General features: G+C 41.1%; 1 protein-coding gene across 9 annotated transcripts in view; it reads right to left on the bottom strand.

Annotated features, from left to right (window-relative positions):
* Nucleotides 1–20,925, bottom strand: part of RCBTB1 (RCC1 and BTB domain containing protein 1) — a 58,897-nt gene that overhangs the window by 26,696 nt on the left and 11,276 nt on the right. For 8 of the 9 annotated variants that reach the window (XR_012644503.1, XR_012644504.1, XM_074987701.1 and 5 more), the window contains exons 3-11: nt 20,168–20,318; nt 18,948–19,114; nt 17,410–17,568; nt 14,822–14,929; nt 12,704–12,846; nt 9,281–9,471; nt 7,886–8,012; nt 5,015–5,166; nt 3,887–4,017 (exon numbers count right to left, since the gene is read on the bottom strand). Coding sequence is in view for 7 of the 9 variants with exons in the window: in XM_074987701.1 (XP_074843802.1) it covers nt 3,887–4,017; nt 5,015–5,166; nt 7,886–8,012; nt 9,281–9,471; nt 12,704–12,846; nt 14,822–14,929; nt 17,410–17,568; nt 18,948–19,114; nt 20,168–20,318 (1,329 nt within the window). In the remaining 2 variants the exon portion in view is untranslated. The remainder of the gene's footprint in view (nt 1–3,886; nt 4,018–5,014; nt 5,167–7,885; nt 8,013–9,280; nt 9,472–12,703; nt 12,847–14,821; nt 14,930–17,409; nt 17,569–18,947; nt 19,115–20,167; nt 20,319–20,925) is intronic. The other variant, XM_074987719.1, reaches the window with a different exon arrangement.

Here is a 20,925-nt window from a genome sequence, read left to right as displayed (position 1 = left end):
CCTTCCTCTTCTCCATTCTGCTCCCATCCTGACTAGCCCAGGCCAGGGATCACCCGGGGCAGAGGGCAAGTGAACAGCAGCAGCAGCAGCTGCAGAGTGTCACTTTCCCCTCGGCCTCCCTTTCCACCTCCATCCCACAGGCAGTGCTCCACCACCATGCCCTCCCATCCCACTGAGCACTGCTTCGCCCTGGGTGGCTGGGAGTGGAGTCCTTCCACTTGCCTGCAGAGAAGCATGGCTCAGCATGCTGGGAGGCCACGGCAGAGCAGAGCAGACTGCCTTTCACGCTGCATAGGGAGGGTGGGGAGGGCCGGAGGAAGTGACCCCCTGCTGCTGCCATTCACTGCCTGCCCCAGGCAATCCTACCCCTGTCCACAGGAGGGCTGGGGAGGCCATTGCACGGCCCCCAAAAGCATGGGACCTGTAGCAGCTGCCCCACCTTATCCTATGGACAAGATTCCTTCGTTTTCTTGACTCAGGAATGCAGAAAATGCACTGCTGTAAGCACAGGATCTCTAGAGCTATGTGCATGTCTTGGCTTGTTTTGTGTCATGTCCGTGTAATAAGTTACAGGCTTATGAAAGGATGGACATAAATGTGAAGTTTTCACAACAAATGTATTAAATGGATTTTAAATAAAACTACATCACATACACATTTATTGAATTACAGTACTTTATTAATAAGATTCCCATACTCCAATTAAGAGTAACAAAAATACAAGCAATATCATTACACGAAGAGACTGGAAAGTTTAGAATTCAGCAGAAAAATTAAATAAGTCATATTTGTACACTGGATCAAAGTAAAACTTTGGTGTGTGTATATATTGTGACAAATGATAGAGGCACAAGATTCTTCCAGTGATTAGTTAGTTGCAGGGACAAACTGGACCACCAATGTAACTCTGACCATTATGATTCAGCGAATAATTAATCCCAGAGAAACACACTGTACCTTAGTACTGAAGAGTGTAAAATGTCAGGATACAGAAGTATTTTAAATAAATGATGCAGTTTTAATTGACACATTATAGATGCTGGAGACACTTAAAAAAAAAATCTGTCTTCTATAAGTTGTAAATGCCCGAGAAAAGCTCAGAACCACAGTACAGTGCCTTCTATTTTTCTTTGGTTTAACCTATACACCTGTCACTCTATATGGTAGACTCGGTACACAAACCTCAATTAGCAAAAGGCAGAATATTCATACTACAGCAGAGTAACTTCTTACTCTTTAAAAAGGGAGAACCATAAAGGTACATGAAAAACACATTCTGCAGGATTTTACCTCCAAGCCAGACATTCATGGAGGTCACATCTGCCTCTGTGTAATCACAATAGATAACCTTCCATTTAAAATAAAAAGCTTTATATTGTGTCTATTATTTCCACACCAAAAAGATTTTGTAAGTAGCAAATGGTGTGAGAACTTCAATGGTTGAAAAAATTGCAGGTAAGCTTTGAGATAAGCACAACTTCAAATGAAAATGTATGTGCGTTTTGGCTGCTACAGAGAAAAAAGCAAATACTAGAAGCTCTATGAAACAACATGTAGCCTTTGATAAGTGAACAGCTTATAGAAATGTATTCAACTCAGGAAAAATTGCACATTTGGTAACAAAAGCTAGTCTGAGTAAATAAAGGCCAAAAGAAATCAAGATGCAAATACCTTGAGGACCTGCAGACCCTTTCACAGTAATCTGCCAACTGATCTGATTAAACACCAAAATAGTTACTACTTCATGATGAGACAAGTGTCATTTGCATATCCCCTTCATATACCACGTCTGACTTCATAGTTCAGTTATCTGGCTCCATGATAAGCTTAATTTCACTATATTTATTGGTTCAGTAATCAAAAAATACTGACATGGCATTCCAGATGTGTACAATGTTTGAAGTATGAATACTCAGACACAGCTGACTTTCTATTTCCAGAACAGAGCACTCTGGTTCCTACATTTTAAAGAAATACGTATTACACAAAAGGAAAAATGTAGTTTAAGTATAGGGAGAAAAAAAATTTAAGTCAATATTTAAATCAAAAATTTAAATTTAACTTAGAGGCTTATTTTGAAAGCATTATGACAGCCTATATTAAAATCCTACACAATATAGTCTATTAAAGTAATTTTAACTTGAATACAAATATTAAAGCAGTACATATTTGCTATCAAAATTTTAAAGAAAGCCAAACCAGTGAACTGGGAGAAGTCACTGGCTAAACATCTGTGAAAAGTTTGCTGAAGTACTAAATCATCTTTGACAGCAGTGAAGAATTCCAGACAGAGGGATTTTTTTTCATTTTAATTTGTTCAACTAATTCAGCTCAATGCCTAGTTATTTCAAAACTAAGACACTGATTGGGAGCTGAAAAAAAAACAGGAGAAACTGTTTTTATTTCCAATATATGAATAGGAATTGCCATGGGAGTGGCTACGTCACTTACTCAACTTCTAAATCATTGTTTGTGCCCTCAGAAGCCATATGCTGAAAGATTAAAAACTAGGTGAGAGAGGCTGAGTTCTACTAATTCTAAAATCTTGAAGGAAATGGTCACTAGAAGAACTGTCCACTTCACGAACTACAGATACTTCCTTTGTTGAATGAATCTATGTTTAAAATGCAAAAACTTTCCCCCACTCATGCATTTAACATTTAAGATAGCTTCACTTAACTAATGAATACAATTTTAAATGACAGTTTTTGTGCCTTCTAATTGCATTCCCACTCCCAAACAAATCCAACTTGACACAAGTCATGACAAACAAAAACAGCTGAATAAAAGGTCTACTAAATATGTAAAGAACAATAAAAATGCAAACATTAAGATTTAATAGAGTTATTTTAAGCTCTGTAATTTCTTAGATGGTTGGGGGGGGGGGGGGGAAGAGAGGAGAGAGAGACCGACCTCCTGGTTAGCAGAAAGTAACACCACATCTTGTGTAAAGGATGTGTTGATTAGCAACAAAACGTTTAATAGTTACCAACCTGTCAGACTCAACTTCTTTAGGAAAAAACTAAAGTACAAATGCAAAACAAGATTAAAATTCATGATTTAATCAAAGTTTCCTGCTGCTGATTTACATTGTTGATTAAAATTACTTTAAATTTAAATCAAGCTACCACGAGTACAAGATAATCAAAGTTCCATGGCACCAAAACTCTGATAGCTACATCTATATCCAAGCGTAAATCAAGAGGGGGCAAACAGGTCCATCTGGCACTGACTATGTCACCTACTTCTAAGCAGCTATATTAACAAAGTTCTCAGATGCAGCCATGTCCAGCCATGTTACATTACAAGAAAAATCCTAAACAGATGACAAGGATTTTAAAAACTGTACATATTTAAACATATTAAACAAAGATTAGTGTTATAAAACCAATCAGCAGGACCTTTAGACTCTCCAGATTTTGCTTTCTTTCTGAAGCCTGCCCTTTATTTGCAAGACAATATTTTCAACCTCTAGATGAAAAGCTTTCAGCACAGAATTTTTTGCCAGATAACATGGAGTGATGCATTATGACACTAGGCAATATAGCATAAAATGGCTACCATGAACTAGACAATGTAAGAGTTATGTTATACCACACTTGGTGAGTTCATTAAAATAATCCTTGTGCATATATAAAGTGCTAGTTCACTTGTCTGCTACAAGTTCAATAGAAAGATATGGCTTTCAAACCCAACAGAATGCTACAATTCCAGGGAACAGCACCAGAACCCTATTGTTCAAATTTTTAGCACAACGAGCAATTTTCCCCTCAGTCAAAATGGAGATCTACTTCTACAGTTTTAAAAAAAAGCTGTCTCCTGTGCTCCATGGTTCTGGTCAAAAAAGAGGTAGGCTATTTAGTGAGTTTAATCTTTAGAAGTTTACCTCTGCATCATATCTCACCGCAGCAGAGAGCAATGAAAATGCATTTTCCACAGTAATTCCTCTCTTGATAATGTGCTGACACAGTTTTTTCAATCTGTTTTCACAGTAAGATGTAGCCAAATCCAAGAGTCCTGAAATTAAAATGCCATTATATTAGCCACTTCTAATCTCAGCTTTTATAGTATGAAGGCAAGCGCAAACTGTACTTCCATTCTAAGTGTGAAGCATAGCTACATTTTACCCTTCAGCTGAGAGTCTGCTGCCCAGTCCAGGTTGACAAGAGCTAGCAGGGCTTGAACTAGTACACTACAAATAGCAGTGCAGACATTGCTGAGTGGGTGGTGAACCAGACTAATCACTCACTTATAAGCCAAGGATTGAACAAAACCAAGCTGCCGCCTGGGGCCACACTGTCTATAGTGCTATTATTGGCGTGCAGGCTTGAGCAGTTAATGCATGCCCGTACCAACTCAAGCTGGGAATTGCACTCCCAGCTGCAGCATAAACATACACAAAACACATCATCATATATACACATTAAATTGTGTGTTCCTCAGAAAAATCAGCCTCATTGACATACAAGAGGCCCTCCCTGCCACTTTTAAGCCGCATCCCACTAACAGTTACACTGGAGCTTATCCCTAATCACAAGTGGTCCCACTGACATGACATGTGCAAGTGCTTGTAAGATAGGGGCTCTGGTAATAGAACAGGCAAGTATTAAGTGAAAACCTGTTACTACATAAGGTAGAGTTTAACTCAGAGCTTGTCCATTGTACTGGGTAAAACTTACCTCACTGCATGGTCTGAATTTTTGATTCAAGTAATTTCAAAGCATAATTGATTCAATTTAGCAAACCATCCGAATGCTTTCTTCAGAACAGAAATCTAAACACCTCCCTCTACCTTTTACTCTGTACCTTCTGCTCAGTTTAGTCACAGATACAGAGCACTATTTCCATAGCAAGTCGTTAGAGTCTATTTTTAAAGTACAACTAAAGAAAGCATCATTAAAATTGATCCTCTGCGGGTCTTAAAACCATGCATGCATCATTTATTTCCCCGTTTTCGCCCATTTATTACGACACTGAATTTATCATGTAATTTGGACAAAGAAGGCTGAGCTACCTATAGCATCTTCAGGTGGCAGATCAACACTGTCTGTATATAGATACTCAAGGAAGGCATGATACACTGGGTAAGAAAACTGGTCTATTTCTATCACGTCCTTCATGTCTTCATTCCAATATGACTGGAACATGGTTCTGAAGTGTTCACATCTAGAAGAGGAATGCAAACCATTTATCTGGCATACCATGAAATACATGCTACATGAACACTGCATTAGAGGACATCTGAAATAAAGCTGCCCCACATTTTCTCTACAGTAAATTAAAATACGTAAATACAAATACAATTAAATACCCAACTGTGAAGTCTTGATACTGATAAACTCAGATGTTAAGAACAGGCATTTTGGTTCCATCCCTTCTTAAATTTAGTATTTAACATTCTCATACCCATAAGTTACCTTTTTTTCCTCTAAGGCTGCATCTACAGTACGAGATAAATTCAAACTTCAAGGCTTCAGCTCGATATTAAAACGTGACTGTCCTCACACATAATACTGTTAACTCAAACTTATTGAGCCATAATGCTGATTATAGAATACAGATATTACAGAACGGATATAATGTCTATCTCAAAATTTAAAATCTTGAATCAAGGCTTGTGTGGAAGCACAATGTCCTCAATTCAAATTTGTCAGCTTCCAGAAGTGTCCCACATGTATCCCACAAAGCAACACAGTGACCCTCCAAGTACGGCCGCTTAATTGTGCGCTGCTGTCAGGTGTGCAGGAAGAAGGTCAAAGTAAGCCTGTGAAGTCTGGATTGAATTTGAATGAAGATTTGAATTGGAATTTAGCAGCCCAGCCCTGCAAATAAAAAGGCTGTCCATTATGAAAAAAATCCCTTTGCCCATCACATTGCATCGCAACAGTAGCCATCACACCGCACAGATAGTGATTATCGGTAGCCTTGTACTGCAATCAACACTCAGGGTAGTGATCTGACTAGGACTTCCCAGGCTCGCAAGAGAGCCCCAGATTGGACCCACCAGGAGATTCTGGATCTCATTGCCATTTGAGGAGAGCAGTTGGTGGCAAAGTGACTTTGAGTGGCCAAGAGAAATGAAGCCATCTATGATCAGATGGTGTGCGAGATGACAGCCCAAGATTACTCCTGGGACTCTATGCAGTGCTGGGTGAAGGTTAAAGAACTCCAGCAGGCCTATCAAAAAGTCTGGGAAGCCAAGCACCAGGCAGAAGTGGCTCCGCAGACCTGCTGCTATTATCAACAGCTCTGCATGCTTATGGGGAACAACCCCACCACAGAGCCCAGACTGAATTACGATACTTGTGGAGGCTCTGGTATGGATTCTGTATTGAATATGGAGGAGCAGCGTGGCCCAAAGGAAGAGAGCAATAGAGAGGAGGAAGGGACCAATGAGCAGGGGACAGAGGAAGTTGTTCCAGACACTCCAGAGCTCTTCACCATAGACCCCTCCACGCCGGTCCCTGAGCCCTCTGGAGCAAGCAGCTCGGATACATGCTAGAAGCGGTTGGGGGTGGGTATAGCTATAAGGTTTTACATAGGTACAGGTTTGCCAGCTGTGCTTCTGTGCCCCTCCGAACACCATGTGAATGTTTCGTGGGATGGAGCACGTCTCCTTTTTGGAGATCTCCTGAAAGGCTTCAGCCAGGCACTCTTGTATTTTTTTTCCACAAGTTTCTTGGGCAGGCCTGACTTGTTGAGGCTTTCACAGTAGCACACCGTGCCACACCTGGCAACCAGATAGCGATGTGGTGGCATGGCACCACACAGCATTTTAGCAAATTTTCCAGGTTTTTGGTCACACAGCAGCAGTAGCTGTTCTTTCTCCAGATCTGTTAGTTTTAGGAGGGTGATGTCTTCTTTGGCAACCTGTGGAAGTACAGGAATTTGCCTGATCCCCCACCTCTGCTGGCCCTACTGCAGCCTGATCGCCAGCTGCCCCACCCCCACCAGCCCTGCAGCCCAGCCCCACAGCAGCCTGACCCCATGCCAACCCCACATCTGCAACCTGCAGCAGCCTTAACCCCCATGACAGCCCCACAGGCTGGCCCCCCGGCAGCCTGACCCACCTCCCCTTCCCCACCAGTCCAGTAGACCTAACCTGCCACAGCCTGACCTCCCCGCCAACCACACACCCAACCTTCAACAGCCTGAACCCTCCAACCCACCCCATGGGTCCAACCAGCCACCAGGTTTTAACTCTCCCTCCCACTCATGGACCCAAACTGCCCCCAGGCTTTAGCCTTCTCCAACTCCCTTCCCCAGGTTCACTTACCTTTCAAAGGCAGCGCCACCTGCTGCCCCTTCTTTGCCGAGCTCTAGGAACCAATCAAACTTTTACCTGTATTTTAATGAGAATTTAGTGCCCCTCTTATGAGTTTTCGCCTACAAGCACAAAGTTGGAAACCACTGTGCTCAGAGTGAGGGATGAGTGTATTTGATTTTATCGTATATCAAATTTACCTCGTAGTGTAATCTCAGCCTAAGTGTGTCTTGTTCATATGTATTTAAAGTCAGTGCCATTAACTATTTAGTGACTTACCTTAGTTAACCAGATCTTATACAAACAAGGTGATACAACCTGAAATATTTCCAGGACATCTATTGACCCATGAAAAATAAAAGGCATCAACACATTGATTCAGACAAAACCTAGCACTTCTAAACATCTTTTTGTGTTAACTGTGTCAAGCCCATCCTTCCAAGCCATCAAAATGCAAGCTTGAACAATTTCAATTTCAATATTTGTGAATAGTCTTTAAAAGTATAAGTACACATTCACTTTTGACTGTATTGCAGATGGACCTCAGAGAGCAAATTAGCTGGTTACTCTCTATGCAGTGGAGGAACTGCTGACCAAGAAGCCAGGAAGCATGACCACTACCTGATTTTTAGAACAGCTTTATGAACATGGATGTATTTTCCATCTACGCGGAATTTTAGGTCTGAGGTTTCTGGACTATCAAACTCTTTCTTCAAAGACTCAGCTACTGTTAAGGAGTCTTCATGTTCTAAACAAAACAAACAAGCAAACAATTGTTTTAAAACAAAATATATTCTGCCTAATAACAAATTTACAGAGCGGCTTAAGTAAACTGGCTAATCAACACAGAAAAAAAAAAAGTGAGTTCACGCGATGTTCAAGAAGTAAATGTCTGGCAGATCTACGCTGGTAACCACGACTGTGGATCAGTGTTGCCAGCACTCATTTTATAAGCCAATTATAAGAACACAAACACCCGTTAAGTGTATCATGAAAAGAGAGGCTGATACAAATAAACAGTCTCGTAACTGCTACCAAGGACACAGTACTTCTCCCCACTCATTTTGGAAAATTAAAAAATTGCCCACTTAAGCCAGCTCCCAAACTGAGTGCCCTCAGCATTTGGACAGATCCTACAAAGGGCTGGAAAATGCAGATTAACCTTTGTGCAAGGACAGGCAGGACAATCAGACCCATCTAGGATAAAAGTTTTCTTTCATGCATTATAAACTTGTGGTACCCAAGCTGACGCTGCTCTTTAAAAAGATTACTTTTTAAAACAAACACAAAAAATATGCATTAGTATTTGTGAAAGGTGCTTCATTAACAGCATTTGTGATGAGTCCCCAATTTACCTATAAAAAACGAACAATCAGTAGTATCACAAGCTTTTAGTGACTTGGGGCACTGCAAAGAACTACGAGTTTGTAACCTTAACTCTGCCCACTCCCAAAAACAGGAGCGAGCTCCACTGGTACATACTGCAAGTATGTTTCAGCCAGTGCTACTTTCATGTGGTATATTGTGCCCCACAATGCTATTCCCTTATTCATCTGACTGTGCTCCAACTGCCCTTCACTGCACCAGTGACAGGTATGCTGATTGATGTAGGGATTACTGGCAGCAGATTGCCAATGGCCGATAGCATCAGAGAAGTGCATATGCACCCAAAGGAAACAGACTGTTTCCTTGCAGAGAGTTGTTATTCATGTAAGCAGAGAATCACAGTGGTCTATTCTATTCTTTTCACGGTGGATTTCTAGCAATTCAATGGTGTATACTGCAGTTAAGTGCACATGACGTAGATTTTAAAACACTTAACCAATTGATCCTAAACAGTAAGCTGGTTTCACCTTTAGCTATAGTGGAGCTATTGCCCCAATATATCATACAGATTCTAATAAGAAAGCACATTTTCACAAGGTTTAAATGTTCTTAAATGAAAAGGAAACCTGTTTGACAAGCATCACATTTGTTGGCTTTTTCACTGTGTAACAAGTCCGAGCTTGCTCTTACCTACTGAGAGGAGGCGCCACATCACAGCAGGAGTAGAAAAGCAAGCAAACACATCATCAGTGCAAGTGAAGTGAGTGAGGTGAGGAAGAATAACAGACTGGCCACGGCACTGGCCCCACATGTACACCTGGCCTCCTTGGGTCTTGGCAGCAGACGTGTGAGAAGAGTGGCAGGCTGCAACCTCTACAACCCTATGAATGGCAGGGGGAGAGGGTTGGGGGGGGAAAAAAAAAATCAGAAGATAACAGTTTGTCTACAACACATATAGAAAATGAAAGCAGCATAAAATTGAAGACAACCTCATTGTGTTTGTGGGAAAAGCAGAAAGTACTCTGTGTAGTCTGACATTTTCTTTTAATGGTTATTAACTGGAACAGAACTGAAGAACCTTCACATAATCACATTCAGTATTAAGTTACAGAGAAATAAGCAAATGCAGTATCAGATTAGTGACATTTCCAGAAAATGACAGTCAAGCCTTTCAAGCAACATTTGTCATACTTCCACCCACAACAGGCAGAGATTTCTAAAATGAATAGGTGCTTCGGATATTACAACACACAAGCAAAAACTAAGCACAAACGTGAAGAAATCTACTACATTTATATTTTGTAACTAGATTTGAGAATCAGCCTGGAAAACTATTCCTCAATTAACAGTGCTTGTTCCAGGACATAGCTTCAAAAGAGCATTTTATCAAATATTACCAGTGCAGTGAAAATGTCCTTCGAAGCAAGTACTTAAAAATACTTAATTAAAAGAATCTGCCTGTCCCTCTTTGGATGAGCTCTGATATTTAGCCTGCTGTAAAACATGCCTATATTTTTGGTATCACATGTTATATTTAGTTCCCACCCACCACAACAATTTGACAGAATATTTACAATAATACACATTCTTCAATAACCACATTCTTTAAAAAAACAGAAGTATTATATAGTAAAAACTACAGAGTTTTAAAGAACTGCAGCTGTACAGTTACCTGTTCTGTCCTCCCTTTGCTCAAATGATCCCTGAACTGTTGTCTGAAGTAGTTATATATGAACAGAGAAGAACTACATTCCCATTAAAAGAATTGCAAAGACACGGTCAGAATCACTATTCAATACGCAAACAATGCCAGAGAATGGAAAGTTAGGAGAGAAGTACCATAGTTTTAATATAAGAACTGTGTCCTCATGTCCCACCCCACTCCCCTCATGTTAAAACATGTATACCAGCATGTTGCCTCTTCCTATTCAAATATCACTGCTCGAATTAATTCCCCTCTTAAATGCCTCTGATGAAGTTGGTCTTTGCCGATGAGAGCTTATGCTCCAAAATATGTTAGTCTATAAGGTGTCACAGGACTTCTCGTTGTTTTTGTAGATGCACACTAACACAACTACCCCGATACCTGCCCCCCATGCCACTACTGTAATCTCACCTCTACCAGCACAGCCCATCAGAGCCCAACCACTGACAGCAGACTCTCTCAACATTATAAAGAAAATTCCTTATGAACTCTCCTTCACCTAATGAGGTCACAACCATTCCTAGCCTTCAAATCCATGCACAACTGCACCGTGGCCTCAGTTACTTGTTTTTATAACTGGACTTCAACATTGACCCTACCTTATTTTTTGTCTCGCCTCATCTGTGCCCATGTTCTAGAACACACGTTCCTCTGGTCAAAGACGCGCTGTGTCTTGCAGGGCACCAAGCAAACAAACTTCTCTCTTTCCGATTAACAGAGGTCCTTTATCGGGTGGACACCTGCACCCTAATTCTTTCCCTCAAGGCTGCATTTCCAGGTAACCTTGGACTCCTTTAAGCTTCACCCTCGATGTGCAATCCAAATTCAACTATGTGCCATACTTATTCTTCAGGACAGTATAGCACTCCCTTTCAACAGGATCTACTGGCAGCCTATACAGCAAACCCCCGAGTTACACGTAGGGTTGTATTCCCGGCAACCACGTGCAAATCAAATTTCACGCAAGTTCAGGGAGTCGGGAAACTGAGCAGAGCAGTCTTTGAGGTGCAGCAGCACCAGTCAGTTTCCTGGCTCCTGACTGCCCTCCTAGTGAGAGTTGGGAAACTGTCCAGTGCTGCTGCATTGGTCAGCTTCCTGGCTCCCACGAGTGGCAGGGAGCCAGAAGCTGCCTGGTTCTTGGCTCCTGAAAGTGGAGGAGAACCGGGAGTCAGGCTGCCACCTGGTTCCCAGCTCCTCACCACTCACGATTTTGACTTGTGTGTTATTTGGATTAATGCAAGTCAAAAAATCACATAAGTAAGGGTTTTACTGTATTAGTAGCATTTGGCACAGATGCCATATTGGCTAGTATGTACAGGCAACAAGACCAACATGCATTAAAATGTATCCCACAAGGGGGGGGTTAAAAAAAAAAACACCCACATAACGAGGGCAATGACTCCAAGAAAAACTAGTCAGGTAAGTTCAGTAAGGGAGGGTAGATTCATCTAAACCTAGCACCATAACTTGCTTTTTCCTGGAACATTTTACCCCACTTTAACATTAGCAAGGCATTATCTGCTTCACATCTTGGAAATTCAATTTTTTTTAGATCTCATGCCTGAAGATGATCAGTTCTGACATTAAGGTCTCCATGCACCTCACTTGAACCACTATTTAAGAAAAAAAATAAAACCTCCATTCTGATCTTTTCCCCCCATGAGTGTTCTCCTTCACCAACTGAAGAATTCCTTCACAAATATGTTGGGAGAGGGGGCAGCTGAACTGTGGGAGGGGAGGGTTGAGCTAGATCCATGCATGGGGGTGGTGAGCTGGAGCTGTGCTTGGGTGCTGAGCTGGAACATTGGGGGCTGGGGGAGGCAGGTACTGTTGAACTAAGGCCATGCATGGAGGTGGGGTTGAACTGGAGCTGGGTGGTTTGAGCCAGAGCTGTATGCGGGGTGGGGTGGGGGGTTAGAAGTGGGGCCACGTGTGAGTGGTGGTGATCCGGTGCCAGAGCTGGGGGTGAGGGTGAGCTTGAGCCGCTCGCAAGGGGTTTGAACTGGGGCGGGGGGGTTAAGCAGGGTTTTTTTTGTTTTTTCTTTTTTTTATTAGGCATCAGTATAACAAGTTGGCACATATAATCCAAATGTTTTGATTAAAGAGGTCATTGGTGCAATGGCTTGTTGAAATTAACATTTGGCCTCCTTGTCCATTACATCTCTGTGAAAGGTATGTAAGGAATATATATACTTTCAAAGGTTAGCATAGGAGCCACTACACATACCAAGGGCATCCCATTCCAGAATTTAAAGGAAAAAAAAATTGGATAAGAGTATGGCGTAGTACAAGATTAACCAATTGGAACAAGTATTCGTAAAGACACACCCTTCTAGGACTACTTACTAACTGCATAATGCATGCTCACAAAAACCAGTATAGAAATATGGTAGCAGCAGCAGCATTACCTTTCTTTTTCCATCATGATCTGTATGGGACTTAGCTGGTTACTTTTATTGCTGGTTCCCAGCTGCCCGTAAGTGTTAGCTCCCCAGGAATAGAGCAAACCCTCATCTGTTAGTGCTAGTGTGTGTGCATAGCCACAGGCAATCTGTAAGTAAATTCACAAGGATTACTACTAAACAGAAACAAATGGAAGACAAGTTATTATGCTCATTACATTAATCTGTTTGAAGTATGTTAAATGTCTCCATCATTCTCCAGTTAACACTAGAAACTGCTACTTCCTCAGACTTAAAGCTAACAAAGTACATTAGCAATAAGTACTTGAAAACCCCAAGCAACGGTAATTTAATGTTCGCTGGTTATTCCTCACTGTTTGCTGCAATTCTTCATTAAAAAAAAATAGCCATATTCTTTGTTCACGATACCTAAATATTTTGTTGAAGGTTCTTAAATTGGGCTACTTTGTACAATTCTCTTACAGTCTCTGACCTCTAAGTTACACATTTCAGTAATTCTTCTAGGATAGGGGTGGCAAGCCTTTTCTGGGGTTGGGGGGCACTGACCCACACAAAAATCAATCAGGGGAGAACCAAGTAAAATAAAATAAATAAATAAATAAAAGCAAAAACAAGAACTCCACACCTCACACACGGAGGTAGCCCCCAGCTGATAAGCAGGGCGGGGGAGGGGGAACATGCAAATTGGGCACCAGGGCTCTCCTCATTCTTCAGCCCCATGGGGGCAGAAGAAGAAGTTGCACCAAGGCTCCCCCACAGATAATTTACCAACCCTGGGAATAATTAATGTGCCCCCCTAGACTCTGGGCTGGGTCCAGAAACGATGGGTTCAGCATGTAGGAGGGGACTCCCAGAGAACTGGCTGGGCATGGGGGGGTGCAGGGTCTGTAAGGGAAAGTGCAGAAAATGAGAGGTGCCTACCTGGTTCAGGTGGGGGGGGGGCAGCAAATGGCCCCACATGGCTCTACACTCTGCAGGGAAGCATTCCTTCCAGGCACTTCACACCAGTCACTGCCGTTACCTGGGAATCTGCCAATGGGAGCGGCAGGGGGGAGAGTGGGGCTGTACCTGCAAGGAGTATTTCCCTGCTGCATATAGACCCATTCCCTCCCCTATGCCAGGCAGAATCCGTGATCCCATTGCAGACCCAGCTGAGCTCCCCCCTTCCCTCCCACAGCAGTACAATCCAGCCAGTGCTGGCACTCCAGCCATGGTGCCCTGTGTGTGACTGGAGCACCTGTGCCTGCTCTAGAACAGTTTAATCTTTCACACTACTCAACTACTTAGAACTTTTCATCCCATGGTCTCAAAGTGCTTTACAAACTAATCAAATGAGGCTTGAAAAGCCCCGTAAGGGGGAGTGGGAGGAGGTGGGAGGTTACCTATGGTAGAGCTGGAGAAACTAAATTGTGTTGATCACATGAACACTTAGCCTAAGGATACACGCTAAATCAAACCACCAGGGCTCTACCATCAACCCTGGTACTCATGGTTGTTGTGAGGAGTAAGGGAAGTCAAGGGAAGAGTTTCTCCCATCAACCACTCATTGGGAACAGCAGGAAACAAAAACAAAAACATCTATTTCCAATACTTTGGCTACGGAATTCATGTAGCTGGAGTTGCCATACTGTAGAGCTGGCCTAAGTTACACAAGTCTGACAGTCCTATCTCCCACCCTCTGTTTTTCATCTTAAGATGCTTCCCCTAGCCTTTCACTCCTAACCCACTGACTAGACAGGATATTAAGGCAAATCCTTTGACTCTCTTATTTTGCCTGTTCCTGATCATTTCTTACAAGTTTGCCCATTACACCTCACTTCACCAAGTCTCACAATATAGAGATGGTTACCTGCATGACATGTTGTATGCATCATTTTGGTACATTATTCCATTGTGAAGCATTTTGAAACAAACATTCAGGAGATTATGCAAAAGCAAGCATCACACAGATTATTTTCTATCTTTCAGCTTTCCTAGCTTTTACAAGCATCTAACAACTAGAACAGTAAAATCCTGAATTTAGAAACATGCTTATGACTCAGACTGGGTGAAGTTTTTGGAGACATTATACCAATGCACAATTTACTTCTATTTTGGACTTACCTGAAGTATACATACTCCATGTAATGCTGCCACTCTACAAGGTGTGAGTTGATTGCCATTGTTTCCCAGACCTAGTTGGCCATTACCATTGTAACCCCAGCCAAATACCTAGTTAAAGAAAACAAAGACTAAGCTACCTGTTCTGTTTGTAAGAATACAACGGATATGAGTTGTAACCAGAGACAATAGAAGTCTATGAAGAAAGTCTTGAGAGAATGTCAAATCTTCACAAACGTAACAAGGGAAAGGAGAATAGTGATGAGGGCATACTAATTTGAGCAATTTCTCCTACTTTCCTATTCTCCGTGGTTCTAAAAGAAAGCTGGCTTTCTGAAAGATGCCTGCCTTTAGCGTACTGATCTAGCTTCCCAGAAGACATACAATACCACAAAATCCTGAAAGTCTTACTGTGACGGTCTAATACTTTGCAGCTGACAGAACTATCACCTTGATCAATGGTAACTGAGAGGTAGCCATGTCAGCCTGTACTCCAACAAATCCTTTTGTTAGTCTTTGAAGTGCTACATTTCTGCTGCTTGATCAATGGATCAACTTAAGTTATGTCCAACGGCAAAGTAGTCCATTGCTTCACTGCCCAGAACATGTCACTTTACTCCTAGTTGTCATTAGGATGGAAAACCCATCAGAACACAACAATTACAGTGCAACTGAAGTATTCACCTGTCTCCAGTGAAAATGAAACCCTTGGAAAGATAGAGGGTTCTCATAGCCCCAACCTTCTGTCGGTGAGGCTGGGACTGGGGAATCAGAAGCAAAATGAAACAAATCCAGCTGACTGCTTCCAATAGTTACTGATTAATACAAGAGTTCTGAATGTATATATGAAATTGCAAAACTGTTATACATGTCACTTATCCTTTAAATTAGCTATTCTCTAGTCATCTGGTAGAATAGCTAACGTAATGCCAAGTTTAAGTAAAAAAACCGCCAAAGGTGATCTTGGCAATTACAGGTGAGTAAACCCAACTTCAGTATCAGACAAATTAGTTGAAGCTACAGTAAAGAAACAGGGTTATCAGACAGAGATGAACATGATTTGTTGGAGGGAGGGGTGAGTGGTAGAAGAGTTAACATTGCTGTTGCAAAGGCAAAATCCATTAAACTTCTTTCATGGGGTCTACAAGCATGTGGACAAGAATGATTCCACGGATACAGTGCACTTGGACTTTCAGAAAGCCTTTGATAAGGTTCCTCAGCAAAGGCCACAGTCATGAGATAAGAAGAAAACGCCTTTCAAGGTTAAAATACAGGAAACAAAAAGGTATACATAAATGGTCAGTTTTCACAATGAAGAGAAGTAAACAGCAGTGTCCCCCACAGATCTGTTCCAAGGCCAATGCTGTACAGCATTCATAAATGATCTGGAAAAGAGGATAAATGGTAAGGAGGCAAAGTTTGCCAATGAAACAAAAGTATTCAAGGTAGTTCAGTCCAAAGCTGGCTGGAAAGAGTTACCAAGGGATCTTGCAAAACTGGATTGACTTGACAACAAAATGGCAGATGCAAGTCAATGCTGATAAATACAAAGTAACGTACAGCAGAAAACAATCCCAATGATGCATACAAAATTATAGGGTGTAAATTAGCTCTTGCTATTCAACAAAGAGCAATAATCCTCTGTTGCCAAAAACCTAACAAAGTGTTAGAAATCAGTAGGAAAGTGATGGATAAGACAGAAAAGTATCAAAAGGCCACCACCACATAAATCCCTGGTCTTCCCACCTCTTGAATACTACATGCAACTCTGGTCACTGTACCTCAGAAAAGCTATTATTTTGGAAAAGATGAACAGGAGGACAGCAAAAAATGGTTAAGGGTCTGGAACAGCTTCCATATGAGGAGACAGTAAGACTGCAAACTGGTTAGCTTAAAAACGATGACTAAGGAGAAGACATAATAGTGGTCCATAAAATCAACGAAGTGAAGAAAGTGAATGTAACCTTCATTTAACACAAGAAGCATGTGCTACCCATAAACTATTAAAAAGTAGATTTAAAACATACATAAGGAAGTATTCCCCATCCCCCCCACAACACATTATAACCTGTGGTACTCACTGCCACAGGAAGTTGTGAAAACCAAAAGTATGACTGAGTTCAAAAAGGAATTTGATAAGTTCATGTTAGTTGTTAGTCAAGAATGCAACCCTATGCTGTACAATACAAAAAGATCAACATACTTTAAGAGACTGGAAACTGGTTACTCAACCTCTGAGCCACATCTGGAAGTTATTTCTTACTACAAAGAAGGCCTGAATGTTTACCAGGAGGTAGACACTGTTCTGTAAAACATTAACCCATTTTGTGAATTTTGTTAAGTGAAAATCCCTACTAATGGCTTGAACAAGTATACAGTTAACTCTCCCTTAACAAACACTTCCTACTGTTTTTGTGCTCTAACTGTGGTAGCTGAACAGCTATACCACATTATTTCTTGTGGAAAGTAAATTTCATAGCGGTTATTCGTGTATCTTCTGTAATTGGAAGGTTCTCCATATCAGCATTTCTCATCTCTATGCAGTCATAAACAGACAACAACTTATTAGGATGTCAGTGGAGAAAGCTTACCTCACCGTTGTCTATTACGGCCATGGAGGAAGTCTGACCACAAGCAATACTGACCACCATTTTAGTCTGTAAACAATTTGAGACTTTGCGAGGAGTTGGCTGATTTGCTGTGGATCCAGATCCAACTTGACCACAGTTGTTATAGCCCCAAGCATAAACCTGCCCATTAAAGAAACATATATATCATATAGTTTAGAGCCAAAATGGATAGCTTTACTACTAAGTTCTCCTCAAGAAACATGACTTGCCCAACCCTAGCTACATTCAAATCTTGTTTTAAGGTTAACATTATGAGCTAGACCTGGTACCGTGAGCTTAAAAACATGGCTTTTTTTGGTTCCACTACAAAAAAAAATAAAGGTGGCAGTAGGGGACGGACAGACAGCCACCCACACCCACCCACCCCTTGGTGGGCTGGATTGGAACGCACCTCTTCTGATATGCTGCAAGACAGTTGAGAATAACTGAGAATGCAGTCTAGGGTGTCATTTCATTTCCAGCTTTACAGAATTCCTTCCTTTCACTCTTCTTGTCTATTGTTTCACGTAGATAAAGATATAAAAGCATCTTTGGGGTTCTGTTTTGCCCCTCGCCTTTCACTGGAGCTTGTGAATGGGGATGGTTTGGTTGATCACACCAGTTTTAGCAGCAATGATACTAGATACAAATTACATTAAGGGAAGAACTGGTTTTGGCAGTTTTGTACAAGAATTTGGGGCTCTTGAAAATGGCTAAAACAGAGAGCAAAAGGTTTTCTGTGTTTGTAAAATTCGAAAATATATACTCTCTAAGGAGGCTCTCCCCTCCATAGAGTTTCTAATATGTTATTTCTTCCTATATTATCTAGTTCAAACTTGGGCAAATGTAGGAATATTTCTTACACAGGTTGACCCTCTCTAGTCAGGCACACTCGTATGGCAACATCTGTATCCCAGCATGATTTTAATTAGCCAGATTGCTATTTATCCTGGGTGTGGCCAAGTTTTCCATGTCCCCATAAGGTTTGTTTGCAGCTATCAGTCCAGGCTCTCAGTGTCCTGTGCTGCTATTTAGCAGTAATTTACCGTCCCCAACATCTATTTACCCCAATCCCTGAATGGCCTCCTCAAGGATTAAACTCACAGCCTCAGGTTTAGCAGGCCAATGCTCAAACCACTGAGTTATCCCTCCCCCGCCACCCCCGCCCCCATCTTACAGACAGGGAATACCAATGACAAAGAAAGGCTTTCAATATTACATTGCTTTTAGGTTCACTTCTTTCCTGTTTCAGTCTTATCAACAGGGTATTCAATACACAAAAAACCACAAGAATACTTATTGGCCACAATTTTCAAACCACTGTAGGGAAGAATTAAAATTGACCTGAGAGGGAGTTTGTTTTTCAACACCCTTAGAAAGAGTGTGCCTTGGCTCTGAAACACATCAGTAAGGCACATGGATAAAATTACTTTGTACCAGTAATATGGACAGAAAGGACTTCAGTTTCAATCTGATTCCTTTTAGGAACTCCAAGTTTATTGAAAATGTTAAAGACTTACATCTCCATCAGATGACAGGGCCATAGAATGATGAGAGCCACAAGCTACTTCGATCACCGTCTTACTTAGCAGGTTGGTACAGACTTGAATAGGAGTAATGCCCTGATTGGTTGTTCCATTCCCAAGCTGGCTATATCCATTATGTCCCCAAGCATAAACTTCACCATCTGCACAAAACATGCACGTATGTGACACCACACCATCAACTGCAAGCTAACTGAAAAGTTAATTGATTTGAACACTGACTTCTCTTTAGTGTCTACAAAATGTAAGTACAGACAGAATTATGAATGAAAATGAAAATAGAATAAATTAAAGTGAGTGTCTAGTGCAGAAATTAGTTGTTCTACAGTTTGCACAGTATCTATTCTTGTGTTTTAAGCAACCATTCACAACTGTACGATACCATAAGAGCTAGACTATTTAAGGTAATTGGTGGCACATGAAGATAATGGAAGACATTGTTAACAGACAAACTGAAATTTCGCTAACCTTAGTGCACAGTGAAAAAGCTTTCCCCTCAACTCTACTACTTGCAGCAAATATCATTAACCATTTAAAACTGATGTTAGCTACCTGATCAAACAATACAGACAAAAGCTATTTCCGCCATACCAAATCAGCTTCTATACGGGTTTGCTTTTTCTCTAAAGAAAGCCATGCAAGAAGCAACTCTGAGTGGACGCTTCCTGAACTCCATTAGTTTCCTTTTCTTCCTTAGGTTCAGCGTTCCTCAGCACTGAGAATTTCCCAAGCAACCTCTCTCATATTCCTTTAGCTTTCTGCATCTCTCTGACTTCTATTAAAAACAGCTTCTATCTTGCCTATTGTCAATTCAGGGCAAAGGAAGTTCTGTCAAGGGAATCCATATTAACTATTTTTATTAGTTGTTTTTAATATCCCCTTCCCAGAAAATGAGCAAAGTTCTTCAATGTACTCATAATCCAAAATTAAAGGAACCAAAAATTTAAAACTGAGCATGAGCAGTCTATCATTTTATCTGTGATACTGCAGAAGCAGTGTAAAGCTACTTCAATGAAGTTATAATCTATGTAAGCTGAGAGAGAGCTGGCCTTTCAACTTTGTTGGCCCAGGATCAAAAATTTCCATAAGAGCAACACAAACCCAGCATAATGGCCAAATAACAATCTCCCAATAGCTCCACTTCCATCCTTGGCAGAACATATAACTGATCATTTCTCATACTAAATGTTCTCTACCTTCAGTGCTAAGTATAACATGTGGCCCACTTCCATAACTGAGACTGTTAATCTTCTTTCCACACAAGGCTTCTAGTTTCTTCGGTACTATTGTGCTTTGATTATCTCCAGTCCCCAGACAATTACTACAGTTTAGTCCAAACACAAACACCTGGGGGGGAAAAACAGTTTGAATTTTAAATTATTTAAATTCATATTTATGAAGACAGACACACACAAATGGGGTGAAATCTGGTCCTAGTGAAATCAATGAGAGTTTTGCCATCAAGCTCAATACTCACCCATGGAGCTTTACTGCTGGTTGAAAGTGTCTGACAGCCGGTTCCAGATTCAAAATTTAGATTTTTGTTTATTAAAACACAGAAGGAAGGTTTAGGAACCCTAATGGAAATAATTCTGCTGAAATCATAGGTCTTTAAAAGGGTATGGAAGTGTTTTGTATGTTTTCAAGTCAGGCATCCAAATAATCTACTTCTTTTGAGTGCCTAAGCTTATTTAGGGCAAAGCACTACTTCTCAAACGGTGACAATTTTAATTAAGAACAGAAGTTACTTACATTTTAAAGAATACCTCTAAATGGTGCATATCCTGGAGTGGAGATTCATTTTTATTATAGTTGCTTTACACAATAGCCACACAAGGATAAGTTCTACCATTTGTCATAAGAATTACCGAGTTATATTTTAAACGCTTGCTAGTGTAAACAGATCCAAGAAGTGAAATTGGCCAGTCTAGTTTAATCGTCCAAGTGAAACAAC

The sequence above is a fragment of the Carettochelys insculpta genome, chromosome 1, assembly GCF_033958435.1.
Source record: "Carettochelys insculpta isolate YL-2023 chromosome 1, ASM3395843v1, whole genome shotgun sequence".
NCBI classification, from domain to species: Eukaryota; Metazoa; Chordata; order Testudines; family Carettochelyidae; genus Carettochelys; species Carettochelys insculpta.
The sequence above is the reverse complement of the archived record's forward strand: the minus strand, read 5'-3'. Positions and strand labels throughout refer to the sequence as shown.